The sequence below is a fragment of the Oryctolagus cuniculus genome, chromosome 6, assembly GCF_051225735.1.
Source record: "Oryctolagus cuniculus isolate XC-2025 breed Fujian yellow rabbit chromosome 6, ASM5122573v1, whole genome shotgun sequence".
Lineage (NCBI taxonomy): Eukaryota > Metazoa > Chordata > Mammalia > Lagomorpha > Leporidae > Oryctolagus > Oryctolagus cuniculus.
Window position 1 is genome coordinate 49,541,846 of NC_142872.1, and position 24,374 is coordinate 49,566,219.

General features: G+C 40.6%; 1 protein-coding gene and 1 long non-coding RNA gene across 5 annotated transcripts in view; one reads left to right on the forward strand and one right to left on the reverse strand.

Annotated features, from left to right (window-relative positions):
- Positions 1-24,374, reverse strand: part of GABRB2 (gamma-aminobutyric acid type A receptor subunit beta2) — a 304,599-nt gene that overhangs the window by 16,917 nt on the left and 263,308 nt on the right. For 3 of the 4 annotated variants that reach the window (XM_089335044.1, XM_051843578.3, XM_051843577.3), the window contains exon 10: positions 21,684-21,797. The exons of the other annotated variant lie outside the window; for it this stretch is intronic. In XM_089335044.1, coding sequence (XP_089191170.1) covers positions 21,684-21,797 — 114 coding nt within the window. The remainder of the gene's footprint in view (positions 1-21,683; positions 21,798-24,374) is intronic. 4 annotated transcript variants of the gene reach the window in all.
- Positions 18,764-24,374, forward strand: part of LOC138850208 (uncharacterized) — a 40,690-nt gene continuing 35,079 nt past the window's right edge. The window contains exon 1 of the long non-coding RNA XR_011389886.2: positions 18,764-19,030. This is a non-coding gene — a long non-coding RNA (uncharacterized LOC138850208). The remainder of the gene's footprint in view (positions 19,031-24,374) is intronic.

Here is a 24,374-nt window from a genome sequence, read left to right on the forward strand (position 1 = left end):
GCACAGCAGTTGAGATTCTGTTTGGGACACCAGCATCCCACGTCAGAGTGCCTGGTTTTGAGCCTCTGTTCCCCTTCCTATCCCAGTTTCCTGCTAATACACATCATGGGAGGCAGCAGATGAACCAAGTGCTTGAGTTACTTCTACCCATGTGGAAGACCCAGACTGATCCAGCCAGGGCCACCGTGGGCGTTTGGGAAGTGAACCAGCAGATGAGATATCTCTCTCTCTCTCTCTCTCTCTGCCTCTGCATCCTCTGTCTCTCTGCCATTTAAATGAGGTGAAAATAAGTAAAACGTGGAGTCTACCTCCTCAAGTTTGGGATGGGGCTGTGAGAGTGCATTGTTTTGAATTTTCTATTTATTATTTGAGGGGCAGAGACAGAGAGGGAGAAACAAAGAGAAAGAGAACATTTCCAACTGCTGGTTCAATCTTCAGATACTCACAATAGCAGGAGTTGGACCAGGCTGAAGCCAGAGCCAGGAACTCAATCCAGGTCCTCCACATCATGGGTGGCAGGGACCCAATCACTCTAGCCATCACCTGCATTAGGAGAAGAGGAGCTCCATTCTCCCCTGGGACTTACAGGCACTGCCGAGGACAATGACAGTGCACATCACTAAGAGGGAATGGAGGGAAGTGTAGGGTGACAACAGACTCAGACCCATCAGGTCTGGACAAAGTAAGAAAGGAGTAGAAGGGGCCCCCTATGTCTGCACAACCTTCTACTCAGTAACTGCCAAGTTAGACAACTTGAGTGATCTTACCTTAAACCTATGGCCCTTTTCTGCTAACTTTGGTCTGCTACATTTTAGGAAGAGTAACTCTGTGAATTGAGATGGTCCAAGCTGAAACCATCTTTACCATTAGGCTGCAGGGACTCTCAGCTAGACGGTAAATATTCACATTTCAGGGGACTGAAGCAGTTGTATTGTGTTTAAGATCATGGGTGCTGAAGCAAGCCTGTTCAGGTAAAAAGCCAACTAGGTTAAAGGCAAGGCCACAGAACTGTGACTTTGGGTAAGATATTTAATTTTCGCTGGTTCTCTGTTTTCTCAACTGTAATATACATAGAATAGCATCTATCTTACTGGAGTTTTGTGAGGATTAAAATGAACTACTTTATAGAAAGTACTTCAAACAGTGAAGCAAATGAAAAATTCAAGGTACTGTACCTTGAGGGTAGAGGAAATAAACTTATGCTGTGTGATAAGCAGGGAAGGTTTGGGATGGTTCACCAGGTCCCAGCCCAAACAGCGGTAGAAGCGGTGACAGAAGCAACACAGCGGTTTCTCAATCATTCCATCCAGATGTCCTTCTGCTTGCCATACCCCTTGGCAGGCAGCCCCCCTTAGGTCTTGGGTTCTGTGAGTCTCCTAGTTTCAGTCTCTCAGGGAAGTGTCTAAAGTTAAGGCATCATTATTCACCTAAGAAAACAGGGAATAGTATTTCTTTCTGATGCTTAATCTGGGAACTATACTTGGTTATTTGTCCTTATAAGTGGGCACAGGCAGAAGGTAATTCAAAATGTTCCATTTTGTTATCTGCCAACATGAGCAAAGTTTGAGAAGAGACAGCTTGCATCCATCAGCAAAACTTAGTTTTCAGACTTATTTCTGGCTTCATGTATTTATGGGAAATAAGTCTGTCTTTCTTCAAATTAAATGCATCTATAAAGAGATTTTCATTATGATGATAATGATGGTATGAAATTACATTTTGTAGATGGTCTTTGTGTAGCAGCATTCTAAATTTCAATACAGATAAGAACATTAGTATAGTTAATTAAATCTTAAAGACATGAGCTTTGGAATCAGCTTTGAATTCTAGCTTCTCCACTGATTGGCTGCCTGACCTTGGACAAGCTCCACAGCTTAGCTGAACTTTAGTTTCCCCATCTATAAAATGAAACTACATTATTTGGAGGATTGTTTGAAGATTAAGATATTTAAGGAGCCTACTACCGAGTGTGACACACATTAGGCTGGTAACAGAAAGTAACTTGCTATCATACTTGGAAACTTTAAACTTATAGCTGGGAGAGAAAATGTATCTTATATATGGTTATTTATAATGCTTCTAACTCCTTGCAATGAATGTTTTGGTTCAATCAGTCACACCCACAAGAGCAATAGTAGAGATTGCCTTTCCCTGTTCCTGGCATTTCAGGTGTGTGACGCTGATTAGGAAGTCCTGGCAAAACAAAGTTGGTTGAAAGTTTTTATATAAAAACAAATCTCCATCTCTGGACATGAATGAGGAAATGAGACAGTATTCAACCTAGAGCCATGGGAAGCTTGTATGTATTTCCAAAGAGGATACTCATGAGGAGAGCTAGTGTTACACTACAGCAATTTTAATCAGTGCTTCCATTCCTTTAAACAACTTAGGTTTTTTCAGATTGCTGTCATATATTTTCTCATTGCCCTCTGCAACATTTGGATGGAAGATTTCCTCAGCTCATTGACAAGAAAACAAAAGCCCAGAGAAATTCTTTCCCCAGAGTTGTAGAGCTTTTTAGAGGTTGAGCAAGGCTGACTACCCCAGCTTCTTGGATCCAAACTGGATTCTTCGCTGGTTCTGAAAATTACAGAACTGAGGAGAGGTATTAAGATATTCTAAAATAGCTTCCCATGGAATCTGGGATTAAAATTTGCAATGTAGAAAAATCTAGGTTTATATTCCAGCTTTCTTTAGCCTTCTCTCTACCTTTAGTTTCTATGACCCTGAGTAACTGAAGTTCCTGTTTCAGTTTCTGCACATAGACTGAGAGGAGCTTTGGTGATGCGGTTATCACGGAAGCCTGTGTCAGTCACTGCTGATTGGCCAGCTGGTGCCGGATACCACCAGGGAACCCTCGGTGTTTGTCCTCAAGGCAGCACTGGGGAGTTGTGCAGACTCTGTTCTCCTTGCTTCTTAGTGGGGTCCACAGATCAACCACTTGCGCATCACTGGGAAGTTTGTTAGAAATGCACACGCGGAAGCCTTTTCCTAGACCTGCTGAATAAGGGACTCTGTTCTTGAACAAATTTCTTGATTGTTTTATGCACTAAACACTGAGGAGCACTGGACTAGAGATATCTGAGGTCCCTTCAAGTTCTGAAAATCAATGAATGTAGGGGCACAAATTTTCAAAAAAAGAGGCATTGTTCAAGAGCCTTGGGGAAATCTTCAGCCTCTATGGTGAAGTGTGGAGGAGGTTTTGTGCTCCCCTTGCAGGCGCTGAGCTAATCACAGCCAAGGTGCCAGCTAAACCCTCAGGGAGAAACAGGGCTGTAGAGAGAACTGCGAAATCCCCCTCAGCTAGGCATCCCTCCCATGGCTGTGGTCTGATGGCTTCTGTGCATCTGGCCAATTACACGGTGAATTACCCCAGCAAGTATTGTCAAATGCACCATCCACCCTCACTCCCCAACTCTCTTGTTAGGAGAACTGCTGTTAATCTGACACAGCCTTGTCAAACATCTCTCTGTTCCCTTCCAACACCAAATTACCCTGGGAACTGAGATCTGAAGGTGACAGCAGACCATGAAAGGTGCTAAACTTTACAAAACATAGGCTACAAATCGAGTTGGGAAGTGAAGAAAATTATGAGTTTAGGAACACAGGAAAGAATATCAAGCCCAGCTGACGATCGGACCCTTTGCTAAAGGATAAAATCTCCACTAGACTCTGGGTCACATACTGGAAATCTCAAACAAATGAACGAACCTGGATTCAGATCCCAGGCTTGCTGCTTACCAGCCATGGGGTTCTGAATATGTTTTTTCTCCTTGAGCCTCAGTTTTTGACCCCAGGAAAAAATTTACATTTCAAAAACCAGGCATGTGGCTAGACACTGATGATTCTGGTGTTCTGAGGGGGACCCTCAGCAAAATGCTATTCTGGGCAGTGGATGGTAAGAGGTGAATGGAGTGGAGCATTTAGCCAGCTTCTGGCTTGATGTCAGTTGTTGGTAAATGTTAACATTTAGAAGATGCAATTAGTAGTTCAGATGCAGGCAGTGACTTGCTCAGGGTTACATAACAGGTCCAAATAGGCATAGGACTTTTTCTGGTTTCCAAAGAATGCTCCCCAGAGCTGCTCCCCAGAGTTGCTCTGCTGGGATAACACAGGGGCTGGAGGAAGGCTGTAGGTCAAATTATTAAGTCTGCGCACGGAAGGTAATGTCCAGTGATGGGCCAGTGATGCTGGAGAGTTGGGGTAGAGTTTACCCTCTTTGTCATTTAACTCTTGTGTGACTTTGGACTTGTTACTCCCTTTCTGTGATCAACTTCCTCATTTATGCAAGGAGGGGATCCTTTAAGTCCCTTTCAGGGTTTAACTGCTTCTATTCTGTGGCACACGCACATCCGGGCTGGACTGAGCAGCTCCTTGCTACTCTTCCTTGTCTGCCACCTTTTTTGAGATGGAAGTTCCTTTACTTCTGAGAAGCTTTCCCAGAACATTCGCTGGAGGGTAACATCTCCCTTCTTTGAAATTCAGTGGCATGCACTGTCTACACTGTGCACCACCCATTCAGATTCTTGTCCTGTTGAAAACATACTGGTGGGGCAGTGGCTGAGTCCTTCAGACTGACGGAAACAACGTTGCTGTATTTAGGGAGAAGTCTGCTGAAGCTGAGAAAGCTTTCCCAAGCTCAGACAACTAGTAAGGAACCGCCTCGGGACACGCGCTCTGGGCTGCCTCCAATTCCAAATCAAGTAGATTTGATTAAACAAGTCTGCCATGCTTTTTATCATCAGCCTGAGCTCTTGGAGCAATAATTTGATAAATATTCACCAACTGATCATTATATTTATGATATATCTTCAAATCTTTGTCCTTTGTGAGCAAAGTTTGTTATCCTGAAACAGCTCCCCCAAGGGGAGCAAAGAGTGAGTGGCTGGAAGACTCTCACACGAATGCAGCCCAAGTCACTAAACTAACAGCAAATGCAACACACCTGGTGCCGGAATGCTCCACTCAAGTCCCTGCATGGGAGAACTCAGGGCCACGGTGCACCTCAGGGTGGCAGCTGTATAGCAAGCTTGCCCTCCAAGGACTCATGGGTGCCTTACTCCGTCTTTGGGGAACCGCAGCAGGTATCCTCTGACAGGAGAGGAAGCTTGCTATGCTGCCCTTGAAGACAGGCCAACTTCCAGAAATTTTTCTGCAGTAGAAGCCAGCAGAAGTGTTGGGAGGCAAAGAGACAGCTTGTTTATTGCTGAGGGAGATTTCCAAATTATGTCAGGGTCCATTTTCGTTATGTATCCCTGGGGGCCCTTTGCCAACATTAAAGGAGCAGCAAGTAATCCTGCAAACTGATTCTCAGCAGAGGCCATGAACAGTCCTAATTTCCTTAGCAACACATGGAGGTGGTTGCTGGAGGTGCTGTACTTTTTTAAACAAAATTTAATATTAATAGAATGATGGTTAATAAAAATTTAATGCCAGCCCTTGACTCCCAAAGCTGCACATGGAACACAAAGTTTTCTTTTTCCCAATAAGCAGTTCATAATCTTTCCAGAGTTTTCTCGCTAAGACTTGCTTTCAGAATACTAGAATGGCTACCACACCTCTCAAGATCTGATAGCTTATCAACTGTAAAATGCACCATCAATGTATTGGCAGATTACAAGTATTTATAAAGGAACAAAGGAAAAAAAATTCATAGGCTATATAAGTGTCCTACTAGCTTTAAAAGGTGACCCTTTTCTTCCTTAAAACTGAAAATTATTGCACATTTTTCCTTAAACAAACCCAAAGAGGCAGCATATTATTACATTTGTTGAAAATCCAGTGGTACATCTAAATTTTTCTGTGGCTTGCTAAAATTTGCTAGGTATTCTGACAGAAGAAGTATGCTTACAAAATTTAACTCATTGGTTTTTTAGTAAAAAAAAATGACAAAAACAAAATTAAAAACACCAAAAAGCTTATTGAAAGGAAATGAGGTTAAAAAAGATAGAGTTATGTAAGTTTTGCTTGCATGGGAGGGGTTGACAAGGTTCATGGAGTAAGAAGAGACTCAGCGAGAAACTGGCCAGACCATGGAACAGCCAGGGCAGAGAGATGTAAGTGACCCTGGTCCGGAAGGCAGTTTCATCAGTGACTTCTTAGCTGTTTGTTTCCATTTTCTCTTCTATGAAATAGGCTTTACAAATACCCTCTACGCATCCTGTGGTTACTGAGATAATTCAATTTGGTACCACAGGAATTGCATGGAAAAAGTATCAATATTTTAGCAGAATGCAATATTATAATAATCTAATATGCCTGACTTCTCAGTCATTCGCTACGTTGTAGACTACAAATTATTTAACTCGAATTCTAATTTATCCTGTGTAAGAAGCCAGTTTCTTTCCATGAGAGACAGAAATTGAGTCCAGAGAACTTTTAGTTATTGCCAGTTCAGAAAAATATTTTATAATTTTATAATATTTCTCTATGAAATTTATTCCCACATCTTTCCAAAAGGCAACTTCTTAAAGATAGTCTTTAAGTAACAGGAAGATACTCTGTGTAGGGGTATGGATGTGAATTAGCTAGCAACTGCTTTTAGTAGAAATAAATGAAAGGAGGTGATGGGACCTCTGATGCAGGTAAGAAGAGGGAATCACGAGTGGGAAGGATGAGTCCGTGGCAATGGCATCCCTGGTGTAGGGCACAGGCTGCCTGGCCTGGACCACACACACTGCTACCTGTTACAGATCTGAACGCCGAGTCTCCTGAGTCTCTGGCCGATGTGTATCTAGACAGCCATGAGCAGAGTTGCTGCAGGGATGTCCACACTTGGGAAAAAAACGGGAGGGCCCTGTGTAAGTGCATCACCGGCATCTTGAGCCTCTGATGACTGCACTGACGAGAAGGGCAGAAAGCACAGCTTGAGCATGCGCAGGTAGAGCAGTTACTGCTCACTCTGCACCGTTCTTTTCTTTCTTGACTCTCCATTCCCTCTGCCTTCCATTCTCAGCTCTGCTCCTCCTCTCCCTTCTCTCTCTTCTTTGTTCTCTTCCTCTCTTTTCTTGCTCTTTCTTTTCTCTGTTCCCCTTCCTTCTTGTCTTTCTAGTGATAATCACTAGATATCATAGAAATGTGTAATGTACTGCTTATATAAGTCTGTAGTTATCTTTTGTTATTTATGTTTAAGTAATATATGAAGACCTAAGAAAAGAAGGAATTGTGTGTGTGTGTGTGTGTGTGTGTGTGGTGGATATGGCAGGGGTGTGTGTGTGCGTAAGAAAGTGCGAGAGAATTAATGAAAAGATTCTCCTGGCAAGTCAGTTGACAATATGTGTGTGTGTGTGTGTATGTATACACACATAACTTCTTGAATTTTAAAAGTGACGTTTACTAATTATAAAAGGTAAAAATGCATAGAAAGATATAAACTGAAAAATATAAGTACCATCCCATCTCATTCTCCAAATGTAACTACTAGGCAGGGATTTTTAAGCATGATTAATATTTGTGTTACCTGTTTAACCTCTGAAAAAATACAAAGTTAACTATGATGTTGTATCAACAATATGAGAGTACCTTAAAAAGTCTCTAGAAAAATGTAATTAAAAGCTAAATTTATTTTAGTGCCAACAATTTTTTAAAAATTTCTACTTATTTTCATCTATTTGAAAGGCAGAGCAACAGAGAAAGGGAGAAGCTGGGGGAGAGAGACAGAGAAAGTAAGGGAGAGGGAGGGAGAGAGAGATGGGCTAAGATGGGGGTTGGCTGGTGAGAGAGAGAAAGAGAGCAAGAAATTGATTTTCCATTCACTGGTTCACTCCTCAACTATCTGCAACAGGTAGAGGTAGGCCAAGCCAAAGCCAGGAGCTTAGAATTCTAACTGGGTCTCCCATTTGAGTGTCAGGGACCCCATACTTGGGTCATCATCTGCTGCTTCCTGGTTTTCATTAGTAGGAAGCTGGATTGGAAGTGGAACAGCCAGGATTTGAACCAACATTCTAATAGGATGCTGGCATCCCAAGCAATTGCATAACAAGCTGTGCCACAAATTTTGCACCAAAATAAATTTATCTTTTAATTCTAGTTTCTCAGAAGCTTTTGAATACCCCCATACATTATTCAAGATAGATTCAATATAATGTATGAAATAATGTATTGAGTATTAAGAAACTCTTGAGACTGGTGTTGCAGCACATTGGTGAAGCTGTCACCTATAACGCCCGTGACCCATATCAGAGTGCTGGTAAAAGTCCTGGATGCTCTGCTTCCAGTTCAGCTGCCTGCTAATGTGCCTGGGAGGGCAGCAGGATACGGCCCAAGTACTCTGGCCCTGTTACTGACATGGGTGACCTGGATGGAGTTTCAGGGTCCTGGCTTCTGTGTGGCCCAGAGTGGGCCTTTGCAGCCATTTACGGGAGTGAACTGGCAAGTGGAAGATACCTCTCTCTTTCTGTTTTTTTTTTTTTTCTCAAGATATATTTTATTTATTTGAAAGGCAGAGTTAAAGAGAGACACACAGGGAGAGAAAGTGGTTTTCCATCTGATAGTTAACTCTCCAAATGGCTGCAAAGACCAGGGCGAGGCCAGGCCAAAGCCAGGAGCCAGGAGCTTCTTCTGGGTCTCCCATGTTGGTACAGGGGCCTAAGTACTTGGGCCATCCTCCACTGCTTTCCCAGGCACATGAGCAGGGAGCTGGATCAGCAGTGGAGCAACTGGGGTTCCAACTGATACCCATATGGGATGCTAACATTGCATGTGGTGGCTGTATCTGCTATGCCACAATGCCATATCTACTCTGTTTTTCAAACAAATCAAATAAATTCAAAGTAAAAACAAAAACAAAAACAAAAAGCAAAACTTTTAAGACAGGAGCAAGCATTCAGTCTAGTGGTTCAGACTTGCATATCCTATATCAGAGTACCAGAGTTCTATACGTGGCTGCAGCCCCTGACTCGAGCTGACTGCTAATGCGCACCATAGGAGCAGGCGGATTTCTCAGGGAGGTGGATCCCTGACACCCACGTGACCCACATTGAGGTCCCAGCTGCCAGCGTTGGGTCCCAGTCCACTGAAGGTGTTTAAGGAATAAACTAGCAGATAGAGGCTCCCTCTTTCTCTGTCTCGCAAATAAATAAATTTTTAAACACTGAAAAGAAAAGCCTCTCAAGAAAAATTTAGGACTGTATGCTTAACCTAGAATTTTCAGAGAAATTTAGCCATTCCAGAAAGTCCAAAAGTTATAAAGTACAAATAACTAGACAGTATGAACATTTAAAACTTCTGGCATGAATTAGTGCCTTGGAACAATGTCTGAAATGCCAACTAAAAAATGCTTGATATCTTTATTTTATTTAGAACTTCTGAAACCCAATAACCCATGAATCCTTAAAAAATGGAGAAGAATAAGAATAGACACTCCATGGGTCCAGCGCTGTGGCATAGTGGGCTAAGCCTCTGCCTGTGGAGCCAGAATCCCACATGGGTACTGGTTTGTGTCCCAGCTGCTCCTCTTCTGATCCAGCTCTCTGCTATGGACTGGGACACCTGCAGAAGATGGCCCAAGTGCTTGGGCTCCCACACCTGTGTGCCTGGAAGAAGCTCCTGGTTTCGGATCTGCTCAGCTCTGGCCATTACGACCATCTTGGGAGTGAAGACCCTCTCTGTCTCTCCCTTTCTGTCTCTCTAACTTTACTCTGAAACAAATAAATAAAAATCTAAAAAAATAGCCAATCCACAGAATAATTCAAAGAATAAAGTGCATATAAATGTAAGAAAATAAAGAGCATATAAAATAAAAAATAAAGAGCATATAAATGTAAGAAAAGGTACTTGATTGTTTAAAACAAAACAGCAAGATTATAAGCATTATAAACTGAAAATGGCAATCAATAATTGATGCTGCTAAAGAAAAATTGAGAACAAGATTTGTCTATATAAAGGCATAAATATAATAGATATATAAAATATTTTAAAATATATGGTTTTTCTCAGAAAAAAGTGGGATTTGGATTTTTTACTTTCCTATACTTTTAAGTATTATATAAATAAAAATAATCATGTTCTTAAAATAGAATTAGGAAGAGAACCAAAATTTGTGTCTATTATAGAAAGGAAAGGTTTGCCTGATAAGAATGACAAGAGAGAAAAGTATAGAGATGAAATATTCTTACAAGGTCAAATATTTATTCACTATTCTTTGTTCTGTTTTTCCTAATCCATGTTTATTAAAACATTTATTACATGACATCTTGACTTTTTTTGGCAAAAACTACAGATGTGACTCTATTAGATATTAATCTGGGTGACAAGGTAGATTAGATACATGTACATGGTACTACATTTAGACATCAAATAGTTGCTCCTGCTGTTTATCAAATAAATCATATATTCCCAATGGTTTGAAAAGATAGCTTTTTAAAGATTTTTTATTTATCATGTTCTTTCTTTCCTATTCTACTTATTAGTGTACTGGAACCATAGCTTCATGTCCTTTTATTTTATTTTATTTTATTTTGTTTTTAAGATTTGTTTCTTTATTTTAAAGTCAGAGTTACACAAAGAAGGAGACACAGAGAGAGACAGAGAGAGAGGTCTTCAATCTGCTGGTTCACTCCCCAGTTGGCCGCCTCGGCCAGAGCTAAGCTGATCTGAAGCCAGGAGCCAGAAGCCTCCTTCCGGTCTCCCATGCAGGTGCAGGGGCCCAAGGACCTGGGCCATCTTCTACTGCTTTCCGAGGCCATAGCAGCAGAGAGCTGGATTGGAAGTGCAGCAGCCGGGACTTGAACCGGCACCCATATGGGATGCTGGCACCACAGGCGGTGGCTTTACCCACCATGCCACAGTGCTGGCCCCTTTGTATTTTTTTTTAAATAGACTTTTAGTACCTTATTAGGTTAAGTGACTTTCTAAATCATTTGGAAGAGTCTCCTTCTTTCTGCTGTCATCTGCAAGCATTTCAGTACCATCAGGAGTATTTACCTCAAAATGTTTGGTTGAATTTACTACTGAAGACTTCTGGGCCAGAGTTTGCAGTGGAAGTCACATTTTTCTATCAGTTTTCTTTGTTTTATGTTCGGTAATACATCTGTTTTTGATCTTCTGTTTCTCTTAGGATTTATTTGAAAGACAGAGTGAGTGAAAGAGACAGAAAGATAGAGAGAGGTCACTCCCCAAATGGTTGGGATGGTTAGGCCTGGCCCACGCGGATGCTAGGAGCCAGGAACTCCACCTGGGTCTCCCATGAGGGTGGAAGGGGTTCATGTGTTTGGGACATTCTCTGCCTTCCTGGCGCATCGGCAGGGAGCTGCAATGCAAGCAGAGCAGCCAGACTCTGACGTGGGATGCCAGTGCTGCAGGCAGCAACTTAACCCACTGCACCACAGCGCCAGACCATAATTTATAGGTTCTAAAAATGTCATATGTTTCTTCAACATTTTCTCAGGTCCTTGAATAGATCTCTTCAGGGCCGGTACTGTGGCACAGAAGGTTAAGCTGCGACCTGCAGTGCCAGCATCCCATATGGAATAGGGTTTGAGTCCTGGATACTCCACTTCCTATCCAGCTCCCTGTTAGTGTGCCTGGAAAAACCATGGAGGATGGTGCAAGTGCTCTGGCCCCTGTACCCATGTGTGCAACTGGGAAGAATCTCCTGGCTTCTGACTGCAGCCTGGTTCAGCCCCAGCTGTTGTGGTCATCTGGGGAGTGAAGCAGTGGATGGAAGACTCTCTCTCTCTGTGTCTCTCCTCTGTTTCTGTTTTTCAAATAAATATATAAGTCTTCAAAAAAAATAGGTGTCTTTGAATTTTCCTTTTCTATATAATTATGTTTTTCAAAAAAATTGTACTTGGCACTGTGGGGAGCAACTCGGACTAGACTAAGTTACTGGAATTAAGACTTATTCTATGCATCTGCTCTCCCACAATATGGCGCTGAGAAGGGAGAAACAGCTTCTACACAGCTGCCTCCAGTTCAACCAATAAACTGTAGGACTTACTCCTGATTGGAGGAGAGCAGCGTACTCGGCGTGTGGGTAGCAGAGTTGGGATTGGTGGAAGAGGACTATAAAGGAGGAGAGAGACAACATGCACCGGAGAACATCTGAGGGAACACCTGTGCAGCCCCTGAGAGAGCCGGCCGGCGGTGTGCCTCTCCCCGCGGAAGTGGGGAAAGTGGCTAGGGGGAACCGCCCTTCCACGGAGGTGGAAGGGATGGTAGCCAACCCGGGAAGAACCAGCAGCAAACCCGGGAAGGGCCGAGCAGACAAAAGAACAACGCAGGGTCCTGTGTCGTTCCTCCACGAAGAGGGGGAGCGACATAATGGTGCCGTGACTCGGATGTGAAGCCTAGGCAGGGTTTAGTGTCGTTCCTCCATGAAGAGGGGGAGCGACATAATGGTGCCGTGACTCGGATAGAAAACTTAGGAGGGAAGAAACAGGAAGAAGTGGGAAAATACCGGAGAGATAGACTAGCAAAGAGCCTAGGGAAAAGCCGGACGAAAAAGGTGCTGGAAGAAGCTATCGAAAGCCTAGGCATAGACTCGGATACGGAATACGGGGGGAAGCTGGGAGAAATCTCTAAGGTCGAAAGCAAAAGTGAAAGCTAGAACAGACTCGGATACAGACTGTGGGGAGAAGCCAGGAGAAATGAGGAAGGAATATTGTTGGAAGAAAACTTAGGGAAACATACCGGGTAGAGAAAAATGTTAGGGAGGATGAAGCTGCGGGGACAGGCTGAGGCGGAGACGAAAGCTACCTTGGGATTCGTCGAGTCAGCCCGGGGAATAAGGGGCGAAAAGTTAAAACCAGAGGCGGAAACGTGGGCCAGGTTGGAATCCGTCAGATTAGCCCGGGGAGCAAAAGACGGGAAGCCAAACCGTAAGGCGGAAACGTAAGCTATAGGTTGAATTCGCCAGGTTAGCCCAGGGAACTTAGACTGAATACCAGTGGCGGAAACGTGAGCTAGGCTATGTGATTCGCGGAAGCCGCCGCGTGCAGAGAGAGCACGGGGCGTGAATAGATAGGGAACGTGGGGCTAGTGCGAGGCCGTGGTGCGGGCGCAAAGGGGCGCGGAGACCGAGGAGTGCGCGCGCGAAGCCAGGAAGCCGCACAGATGAGAGAAGCGCGGGCTGAAGCGGCTCAGAGCCAGGAAGCCGCCGAGAAGCAGCCTCGGGGCGGGCGCCGGGAAGCCGCAGGGATAAGAGAAACGTAAGTTTAGAAGTAAAATGAGAGAAATAGGAATGCTGGCAGATAGAAGCAAAATAGGAGAAATAGGAATGCCCGGAGATAGAGAAATAGAGAAAAATAAGGCCTCCCCACACCACAGCAATGAGAGAGCTTGGATTCGGTCTGCATGATTAGTAAGACGATAAGCACCTGTGGGCGGCTGCAGGTCACCGAAGACAGGCACGTTATCAATACCAATAAGTCTCCCCACAATACGGCAATGAGAAGGCTTGGATTCGGTTTGCCTGATTGGTAGGGCTTGTAAGCACCTGCAGGCAGTTCTAGCAGAGCAGAGCATGCGCTGCAGGGCACCGAACACAGGCACGCATCAGCGCCTAAAAACCTCCTCACAACATGGCGAAGAGAGGACCCGGATTCGGTTTGCCTGATTGGTAGGGCTTGTAAGCACCTGTGGGCAACTCTAGCAAGCAGAGCAGAGTGTGTGCCGCGGGGCACCGAAGACAGGCACATATCAATGCCAAAAAATAAAAAGAAAGGGGGATCTGTGGGGAGCAACTCGGACTAGACTAAGTTACTGGAATTAAGACTTATTCTATGCATCTGCTCTCCCACAATATGGCGCTGAGAAGGGAGAAGCAGCTTCTACACAGCTGCCTCCAGTTCAACCAATAAACTGTAGGACTTACTCCTGATTGGAGGAGAGCAGCATACTCGGCGTGTGGGTAGCAGAGTTGGGATTGGTGGAAGAGGACTATAAAGGAGGAGAGAGACAACATGCACCGGAGAACATCTGAGGGAACACCTGTGCAGCCCCCGAGAGAGCCAGCCGGCGGTGTGCCGCTCCCCCGCGGAAGTGGGGAAAGTGGCAGGGGGAACCGCCCTTCCACGGAGGTGGAAGGGATGGTAGCCAACCCGGGAAGAACCAGCAGCAAACCCGGGAAGGGCCGAGCAGACAAAAGAACAACGCAGGGTCCTGTGTCGTTCCTCCATGAAGAGGGGGAGCGACAGGCACTATTCATATTATCTCCCTCTTTGTTTAGTAAGCTTTCCCTTGATCAATTATTATTTCTATTTTATTTAAATTTTTAAAATAAGTAACTATTTATTGTGATTTATTTGTAGGTTGTTTTGTTTAGATTTTCTAATTTATTAACACATAATTATCTTGGTTATTTTCTTCTATTTCTATGGTTTTTGTTGCTCTTTTCATTACTTCTTTATTATGTATTTTATTCACATTTTAAAATTACTTGCGGGGCTGGCACTGTGGCATAGCCAGTGAAGCCACTGTCTGCAGGATTGGCATCCAATACAGGTACTGGTTTGAGTCTCAGCTCTTCCACTTCCAAACCAGTTCCCTGCTAGTGCCCTTGGGGAAGCATCAGAGGATGGCCCAAGTACTAGGGCCTCTACACCCACGTAGAAGACCCTGTTGAAGCTCCTGGCTTGATGTTTCAGTCTGGCCCAGCCCCAGTTGTTGGGATCATGTGGAGAGTAAATAGATGGATGGGAGATCTCTCTCTCTGTTTCTCCCTCTCAGTCTATAACTCTGCCTTTAAATTAAAATAAATAAATCTTTTTAAAAAATAAAAAAATTGCTAGAAACATGTTTGAAGCTATAGCTTTCCTACTACTAATGGTTTTAGACACATTCCTGAGAATTATGTAATATTTAAGTTACTTTATATTATGAATGTTCCTCAATTTAATCAAAATGTTATGTCTGACTCAAGTTAGAGAGAAAATAATTTATGCAAACAATAAATATTTTTTTCTTCATTTTTAAAATTTTTCATTTCATTTGAAAGGCAGAGAGAGAGAGAAAAAAAAAAACAGGGGAGTTATTTTCCATTTGCATGTTCACTTCCCACATGTCCTCAATGGCCACAGCAAATCCAGATTCCTGAATGCAGTCTGGGTCTCCCATGTTGGTGGCAGTGACCCAAGTAGTTAAAGCCATCTCATGGTGCCTCTCAGGGTGTTTACCACCAGGAAGCAAAGTAATCAGGACTGGACCCAGCAACTGTGATCTAAGATGCCATTTGTCTCCAGTGGAGGTTTCACCACGGCATCAAATGCCGCCACAAACGTTTCTAAATATACTCCTCAGAAAATGTTTCTATAATTTCCTCTTTTGATTTTTCTCTGATTTTTCTATCACTCTAACTTACTTGCATACTACTTCAAATTGAATTATATGTAGTTTTAATGATTGTATCTTTATTTTATAGTTATTATAAATGATCTCTCAGTCTTCACACTTTTACCATGAATTTATCCTTGCATAGTAATAATGATAAATTGTCAGCTTTTTTGGGATTTGGATTTGGCTCTTGTTTTGGCCTGTGACTTTTCTTAGAATATTTTACAATATCTTTACTATAGAGTACCTCTGACAAAAAGCATTCTATCGGGGTTAGTTGCTTGATTCAGTCTGATAACTAATTCTTTTGGTGGGTGAGTTGACATATGCTGTAGTCAAAAGAGGTTAGCTGTGTCTTCATTTTGTCATTTTTGATTTCCGCTCTAAAAGTTGCTTTTCAGTTGTCCTTTTCCTTATTTCTAATGTCAAGCTTTAGCTACATTATATGTATCTTTATTTTCTTCTTGTTGTGTAAGGTTTTCATATATCATGTGACTAGTTTTTGATTCTTCTACCATAACAGTCCCGTGCTTTTGTATATACTACAAAGATATGAGGGGTAAAAATAGAGATTCTTCAACTTTCCTTATGAAAATTTTGATTTACAAAGTCTTGGACCAGGCTAAAGTTAAGAGCCTAGAACTCAATCTAGGTCTGCTGTGTGGGTTTCAAGAATCTAGGTGCTTGAACTGTCAGCTGCTGCCTTCCAGGGTTGGTATAACCAGGAAGCTGTGATTGGAAGTAGAACTGGGACTTGAACCCCGGCACTTAGAAATGGGATGCAGGTATCCCAAACAGTGTCTTAATTGCTGTTACCAAACACTCACCTCAGAATCTAGTTGTTACTCTGGAGTCACAGGTGACTCTAAAATAGATAATCTAAGGTAGACCCCTTGAGGATTGTTGTTGTAGTTGTCTACATTAATGCTAAAGATAATCTTTAATTTCTTGATTCATAAACTCTAGAAATAAAAAAAATACTGACCCCTTATTGTGAAGTAGCAAAAAAAAAAAAAAAAACTTCTCTTGTCAACAACCTCCATTCATACATTTGATTTACATTATGTTTGTCCAGATTTATTTTTATGTTTTTTCAGCATTAATCTTATTAAAATATTTTAATTACATTTAGTTAAGTACTCTTAACTCCTGAAATCGCTTGGTTACACATGCTATTTTTACTTTATTGGACTTTATTTACTTTATTGGACTTTATTTTTACTTTTATTGGACTTTATTATTCTAAATTTCCTTATTTATTTTTTAAGTTATTATATAGACATAGAGAGATAGATGGGAGCAGAGTGTTCCTGTCTGCTGGTTCACTCTCCACATATCCACATGATTGAGGCTGGGTTTGGGCTAGAACCAGGAAATAAATCCAGGTCTCCGATATGGGTGCAGGAACCTACTTAGCTGAGCCATCACCATTATTTCCCGGGGTGTGCAGTGGCAGGAAGCTGGTAATATTCCTCATTTTGAATATATTTTCCTGCATTATTTTGTTATTGCTTATTTTAAATAAGGAATCATTAATGCTATATTTATGACTGTGCACACTGAGGACAAAATACCTTTCTTTTGCCTTCATATATCACTAATATGTTCCCCCCTCAGAAACTTTAAACATTTTTTTATTGTCATAAAATTTAATATTACTATGAACAGTCTGAAACCTAATTTTTTACTCTATTTTTTATAGTTTATTCAGTCTTCCTTACAGGAAGTTTAATAACTTCAGACAAATATAATAATCATTAGTGAGATTACATAATTTTTATCTTGTAACACAGTGTATCTTTTTGGAATCTTTACATATAGCAAATTAATATTAACTTCATTTGCAAATACCGTGTATTTACAAATATATACTGTATAGTATATATTACAAATATATATACTGGATATATATATACTGTATAGTATATATTACAAATATATACTGTATAGCACAACAGTTAAGAGCTCAGTCTCTATAGTCATACCTTTTCTCAATAATTTTTAAGTTGTCTAAACTTAAGCAAATAAATTATGCTGCTTAGGTCTTGGTTCATCATCTGGAAAATTATTATTATGACAACAACGTAGGATAAAAATAAGAACTATGTCAACACATAATTTGTGAAGTCTTTAAGCACATAGTAGGTATTTAAGAAGTGTATGTTATTGTCAACATTGTTATAATTAGTTACTAAGATTAGATTCACATTTTCTATGCCCTATATCCCATTCTATACTTCATTAACCTGAAGGTTCCACATGTTTAATTCACAGGATCATCCTTTGTATTTATAATGTTACCTCTAATCCTCTAAGTGAGTGTCTATAACTTTTTTTGCTCTGCATTTGACCTGGGTTTCTAATAGCTTGAACTTGGTATAACTGCCTTGATTATTTGCTGCAAAACATTAGTGGTTTAGATTAATTTCTTAGTTTCTATAGATTGTTTTGCACTTTCTCTTTCTCTCTCATCTCTATAGACAGAGGAACAAAAAAATCCTATTTAATGCCTTTTGAAAAGCAAATATAAAGTAACTCAGGCTTATAAACTAGAATCTATATTATCTGTGAATAATCAAAGACAAATTTTAGAACCATCCAGATTACAAATCCAAAGTAATTCCCATGTTGGTTACAGGATCACATTCCCACTCCCCTAATGAGTCGAGTTGTTAAACGGTACACATAGCTACTGCTACTCACACTTCTCATCTCCTAAACTGTTTTCACACCCTCACAAAGGTACACCTTCCCTTCCACAAAGCTTAGCGAGATGATACCTCCTTTTGGTTTATATCAGCCACCTTCCTCTCTCAACTCAGCCAAGTCATCAATCTCCTCTGGAACTCTTCCAGCAGGACAGACCCTCCTCTGGGGGGAGTCAGTGAGGCCACACTGGTCTCCCAAGTGAAGTCCTCTTTGTCACAATCCCTGCTGGATCTCCTACTGTCTAACACCCTTGTACTCAAGAATGTTATTATTTTTTTTCTCTTTTTTATCATTCTTTGTGTTCTGCCTTTTCATGACATCTATGCCAACAAGATATCTGCTCATTCCCAGGTCTTCCTGTCTTGCACAGCTCTGCGTTGACAACTCACTGCAAACACTGTTTGAAGACAATCTCTTGGTTTTAACTTCTCTCATCTGTCAATATTTACATACTTAATGAAACGGAGTCCCTTCTGCCAGCCAGCAGTCTTAAACCAAAGACTCCTCTGCCCACACCCTCTGTCTCCTAACAGGCCTATTACTATAAGAATATGTTACTGGCAGATGCCTTCTGCCCTGCAAAGCACTGCCAGAACCAGTCAACTGCAAGCCTACATTTTCTCCCTTTTAATCTCCTCTTCCTTATTATTTGTTGTTGATGTTCTGGATTTTTTTTTCACATTTTCTTTCAATTTTTGGTGAGAAAAATAAAGCTGTTATAGAAAATTCTGACTTGTCCTGAAACGTTCCTTTTCTCCTTTCAATGGAAGAATCATTCCCTGCTGCCTGCACACTGAATTCTTGCCTTGCAGTTTGCCATCCTGCCCTGGCAATTTGGTCAGTTTCTTGAACAGCTGCCAGGCCCTTCATTCTGCTTGCAATAATACAGGCCATGCGCATGCAGCACTGCTTCTTGTAGAGATGGGTCTTGACTCCTTTGGTTTCATTTTTTCTGTTGCTCTTTTACTCCCTATGGCTTTCAGAAAATGAGGAGAGAAACTGTACATGGATTTGGGGACCCTTTTGTCTCTCCACTTCTCCAATACTGTTGGTAAGAGAATACAGTTTAATGTTCGTTGTGTGTGTGTGTCTGTGTGTCTCCCTTATTTTAGAGGCACAGTGGTTGTGTGTGTACACACGTGTGAATGATCTGTGTATATGAATGTACTGCCACCCTCTCACATGATGATAGTAGGTATGCAAAGTACAGTAGGACTTCTGCAGAACCACCTGGTAATATATATCACCAATTTTAAGGCACATAACTTGGGATTCAGCAAATCTATCCTAAGAAATGTATTAGGAATCAGTGCTGTGCAAACAAGTCAGTGACGTGATGCTTACTTTAGAGCTGATAATAGTAGAAAACCACTATGAAACAATGTAATCATCTAAATAAATGTCCAAGGAAAAAATGCCAAAGAAATGATGGTGCATGAGTCAACAGAATATCTTACAGCTACTAGAGATGATGTATACTTGGACTTAAAGAATGAAAAAGTAAGTAGAAAAAAAGTTACAAAATAGTAGCATATAGTTGTTAATGTAAAAGTATGTCTCTAAGTATGTGAAGGTTAACAATAATTATATTTTTCTGCAGGGAGTACAGGTGGTGTTCTTGGCTTCTTGTTTGTATTTTTAAGAATGATCATGGATTAGTTTTATAATTGCAATAACAGTAATAGAGCTAAACAGGAGAGAAAAAAAACAGAAAAATACACTCTCCTTGCATGGATCCCTATAATAATAGCAACTATTGAGTGCTCTTTTTCTGCTACTCTTTAAGGCTCTTAACATAATTGTTGCACTAAATTCTCTCAGCAGCTCCATAAGGCAGAAAGTAGTACTTTCAGTTGAGGAACTAAAAGGGTTAAAGGTTAACTATATCCAGTGTCACACACCTTATAAAGACAATGCCTGAATATAAACCTAGGATATTCTCACTCCAAAATACACCCACCTTCCTACTGTCTCTTATTGTCACATACTCTGGAATTTTGACATTTTCATAGGTTTCCAGTTTAATAAAAAGCCTATTATTTGAACTTGTGAATACTAATCCCTATTTTATACTATAAATAGAAACTTAAAGAGGACTCAAAGGACAGAATAAAATCATATTCAAAAAACACACCCAATAGAAAATATAAGAACAGAAGATGTTAAAATTAATATTTCAATGTAAATCACTGAACAGTTTCATTAATGTAATATTTCATGAAACAGGAAGAAATCTTGACAAATCAGGGTCCAAATCATGGAATCAGACAGCATTAACTCTTTGAAGCCATCAACTAAAGAGTTTAATGCACCCAAGAGGCACATTTTCTTCATTTGCTCCCTTTCTGAGGATATTTTGACTTCCTATGACTGTCACCAGGCGTTAGACTAATCTACAGTCAGCTTTCATTTTGGTTTGACACATGCAGCAATCTGCAGCAACTTTCACCATAAATCCAAATTCCCAATTCATTCACATTTTCTTCTACATGATTAACATTCTACCCAGAATACTGTCCAATCAAATCAATCTACTTTAATGTCAACAAAAATAGTGAAATTAGAAAAAACCAGCAGAAATGACATAGCCTGAGATAGTCTAAGAGCACAGACAACAGTAAGTGCTGACTAAAAGGGTGATTCAAACATCTCATCTACTAAAATCTAACCGTTGCCATTTATCAAACTCTTACCATATAAAATAAGAAGCTATGAAGTAAAAAAAAAAAATAAAAAGATAAAGTAAAGTTTAATAGATTATCCATACCTGTCCCCCATTCTAAACACCTTAACAATGAACATCAAGGAATTTGAAGTCAGAAAAATAAATTCAGGAAGAGCATAACACTTTGAAGATATAATAATGGAAACTAATCTGGCATCAAGTCCTCATAGGAAAGATTCACAAACATTCTATACCATTCACTGCATCATCAAGAAATAAAAAGAAACTGAGTTGGACAAGTAGCATATAAAGTAGAATGGTTACAATTATTATCCTCCTGCTCCAATTTGGAGAGTGAATATGAATGATAATTTGCCAACTAAGATTGCAAACACATGAAGATTCAGAAACAAAGAAGTAGCCAAAAAGAGCTATTCTTCGGAATTCATTCCAGTCAAGAGTTTGACAAGGAACAATTTCAATTATTATCTCTTATCTATCAATATAACAGTGTTGGGTGCCAAGAGAATACTTATTTATAAAGTAAATAATAATAAGGAAACAAGGACTTGATGCAAGTATAACATAGACAGACACAATTAACAGTTAGGACGGAAAACAGAGGCTCCTGAATTCTGAACCAACCAATAGAATAAATGTTTTCTTTCTTATGTACTTAACTAACCAAACTGAAAACAAAACAAAAAGCTACCACCACAACAAAACTCAAAAATGCCAGAGTACATAATGACATACAATCCTTGCAGTACAATCCATCTGATTTCTTTCTCTAGCACAACAATAATTTCTCAATGGAATACTGAGGCATAGGTTCTCCATATTTATATTAAAAAAGAAAAAAAAAACCAGAAAACACCACTAGGGTTTCATGAAAACATTTAACTTATTCTGACATCTCTGAGAATACAATTTCCAGAGTTTATGTGCAAAGACTCCATACGTTATTTCAAAGAGAACAGCTAAACAAATTGGCTCCAACAGAAATACAAATAAATGGATTAAAAACTGGCTATCTAACCGTATATAGAGAGAAATCGTAATTGGTAGTCCGTCTAGTTGGGGAGAGGTTTCCAGTAGGGTACCACAAGGATCGAGATTGGGTCCCATTTTGTTTAATATCTTTATAAAAAATCTGGAAGACAAAGTAGAGAATGTGCTAATAAGTTGACTGATGCCACTGTATTAGGAGTGGTAGTTAAAGTAAATTGGACATAGATAAATGCTACTGGTCTTTAGCATCAGAATGGGACTGCTAATTAATTGTTATTTTAAAATCTATTCTTTATAAAAAAAACTAATTCTAGTAGCAGAAATAGATTTAAAAGATCTTAGTGGCTTTGCATGACAGAAATTAGGCATCCTGAGTAGAGATAGCACAGAGTGTTACAACAACCATCAAGCTAGAATACAGAGCACCTTCAAATGGAGATTTCTGGTGAAGCTTTATTTGGGAAACTGGTAGTTATTGGCTTCTCAACACAATAAGGATATTGGAGGTATTTCAAATTTGCAATAACCAAAGTGATGAAAAGTCAGGAATAACTAGATTTTCAAATATGCATGTATTTAGTACTTGGCAGAAAAATAAACAAGGAAACCACATCAAGTTGAAAGGAAATGAGAGTTGAAAACTTGAAGGCATGAGCAAAAACAATGGATGTAATCAATCAAAAGCAATTCCACTAGGAAACACATACACATACACAAACCAAAGAATACAATGGCTAACAGGAAGAGCTTTCCTTCTACTAGAAGAGAGATTACATTTTTTAACTATTCTAAAGGACACGGGGAGAAATATTTAGTACATCTCAGGTTAGAATTGGGGCCACCATTGTGACATAGTGCGAAAGCCACTGGAGAGATACCAGAATCCCATATGGGCGTTGGTTGGAATCCCAGCTACTCCACTTCCAATCCAGCTGCCCGCTAATGGCATGGGAAAAGCAGCAGAGGATGGCCCAAATGTTTGGACCATGTAGGAGACCATGTGCCCACCCATGTGGGAGACTCAGATAAAGCTACTGTCTCCTGGCTTTGGCCTGGCTCAACCCTGGTTGTTGTGGCTGTTTGGGAAGTGAACTAGCTGAAGGAATCTCTCTCTCTCTCTCTCTCTCTCTGTGTGTGTGTGTGTGTGTGTGTATGTGTGTGTCTCCCTCTCTCACTCTGCAACTCTGACCTTCAAAATAAATACAAAGAAATCTTAGTATTTTACAACTTTATTTGTCACATGAAGACAACTGTGAAAATGACACTTGTTTATGGTCTTTCATAGGCATAAAGGTGGGATATCTTTCAAATGAAATCAACTGAGCTGAACACCACATATGGACTAGTATGGAATAAGCTTTACTCTTTCATTTTATATTTTTTTTTCATCTGCTAACACAGTGGGATAGTCACTGGATAAGGACAGGAAAATTCAGAGCACATCTCAGAACGTTTGTTGCCTTTGCACATAACCTTAACTAATGCAATTTAATAACAGGACAGGAATTGCTTTAATAAAGAGCTGCAAATTCTCTTCTTCAAACAAAAATGTAAGAATGAATGCATATGAGAGACTGGGAAACGTGGAAGAAATTGTTGAAGCAACAATAGGCTCCCACCTTTGCAGCTTCTCATTTCCTCTCTCCCTGAACTCAGAACAAACTTAAAAATCATGTTAGATAATCTGACACAATGCTTCCATCTCTAGGAAACAATCAAAGGGAGGTGAAAAATCCTATTCCTCTCCTAGCAACTGATTTCTCCAGAGCAGCCAACAATACTTAGCTGATTATATGTGCTCCATCTTTGAAAAATAGCTTTACAATTACAGCTGGAAAGGGGAACATTCTTCATAGGAAAGAGTGGCATTATTCATGATGCTGCCACATAGGACAGCACTGCTCAATCGAAACCCACTGAGGATTAAAAGCTGGGTGAAAAAGGGAGCCATGGGGGTTTGCCATGTTAGATGAGCACCTTATTGTTTCAATCTAATCAGGATGGTTGTAGGTTTTCTATCCTGAGAAAGGACTGATAAAGTGTGAAGTAATTGGTTTGCTCTAGATTTCAAACTAATATCCACTGAAAAATTATTTCCTTGCTTTGTTGTTAAAACTTCTGACACAAAAACATTTTCTCTCTTAGGGACGCAATCCATCCTACAGGCTAGACTATGTAAAACACATAAGCAAGCACTGCTATTTGGGCTGGAGACAACAAATTTTATTTAAAAGGTAATAATATCTACCATTGAGAGTATCTTCATATTTTATTCATAGCTACCATTTCCTTTTTACCATTTTCTAAGAACTATGTTATCCTCTTCATATATTATTACAATAATTTTCATGGGACTTTATGTGAGATTTTAGCCCCATTTTACAGAGGTGGAGACTGAAGGACTACCAAGGCTGATTTAGCCTATTATTTTTCTTTTTTTTTTTTATTTGACAGGTAGAGTTATAGACAGAGAGAAAGAGAGAGAGAGAGAGAGAAAGGTATTCCTTTTCCGTTGGTTCACTCCCCAAATGGCCGCCGTGGCTGGTACTGCGCTGATCGGGAGCCAGGAGCCAGGTGCCTCCTCCTGGTCTCCCATGCCGGTGCAGGGGCCAAGCACTTGGACCATCCTCCTCTGCCCTCCTGGGCCACAGCAGAGAGCTGGACTGGAAGAGGAGCAACCAGGACTAGAACCGGCATCCATATGGGATGCCAGCGTTGC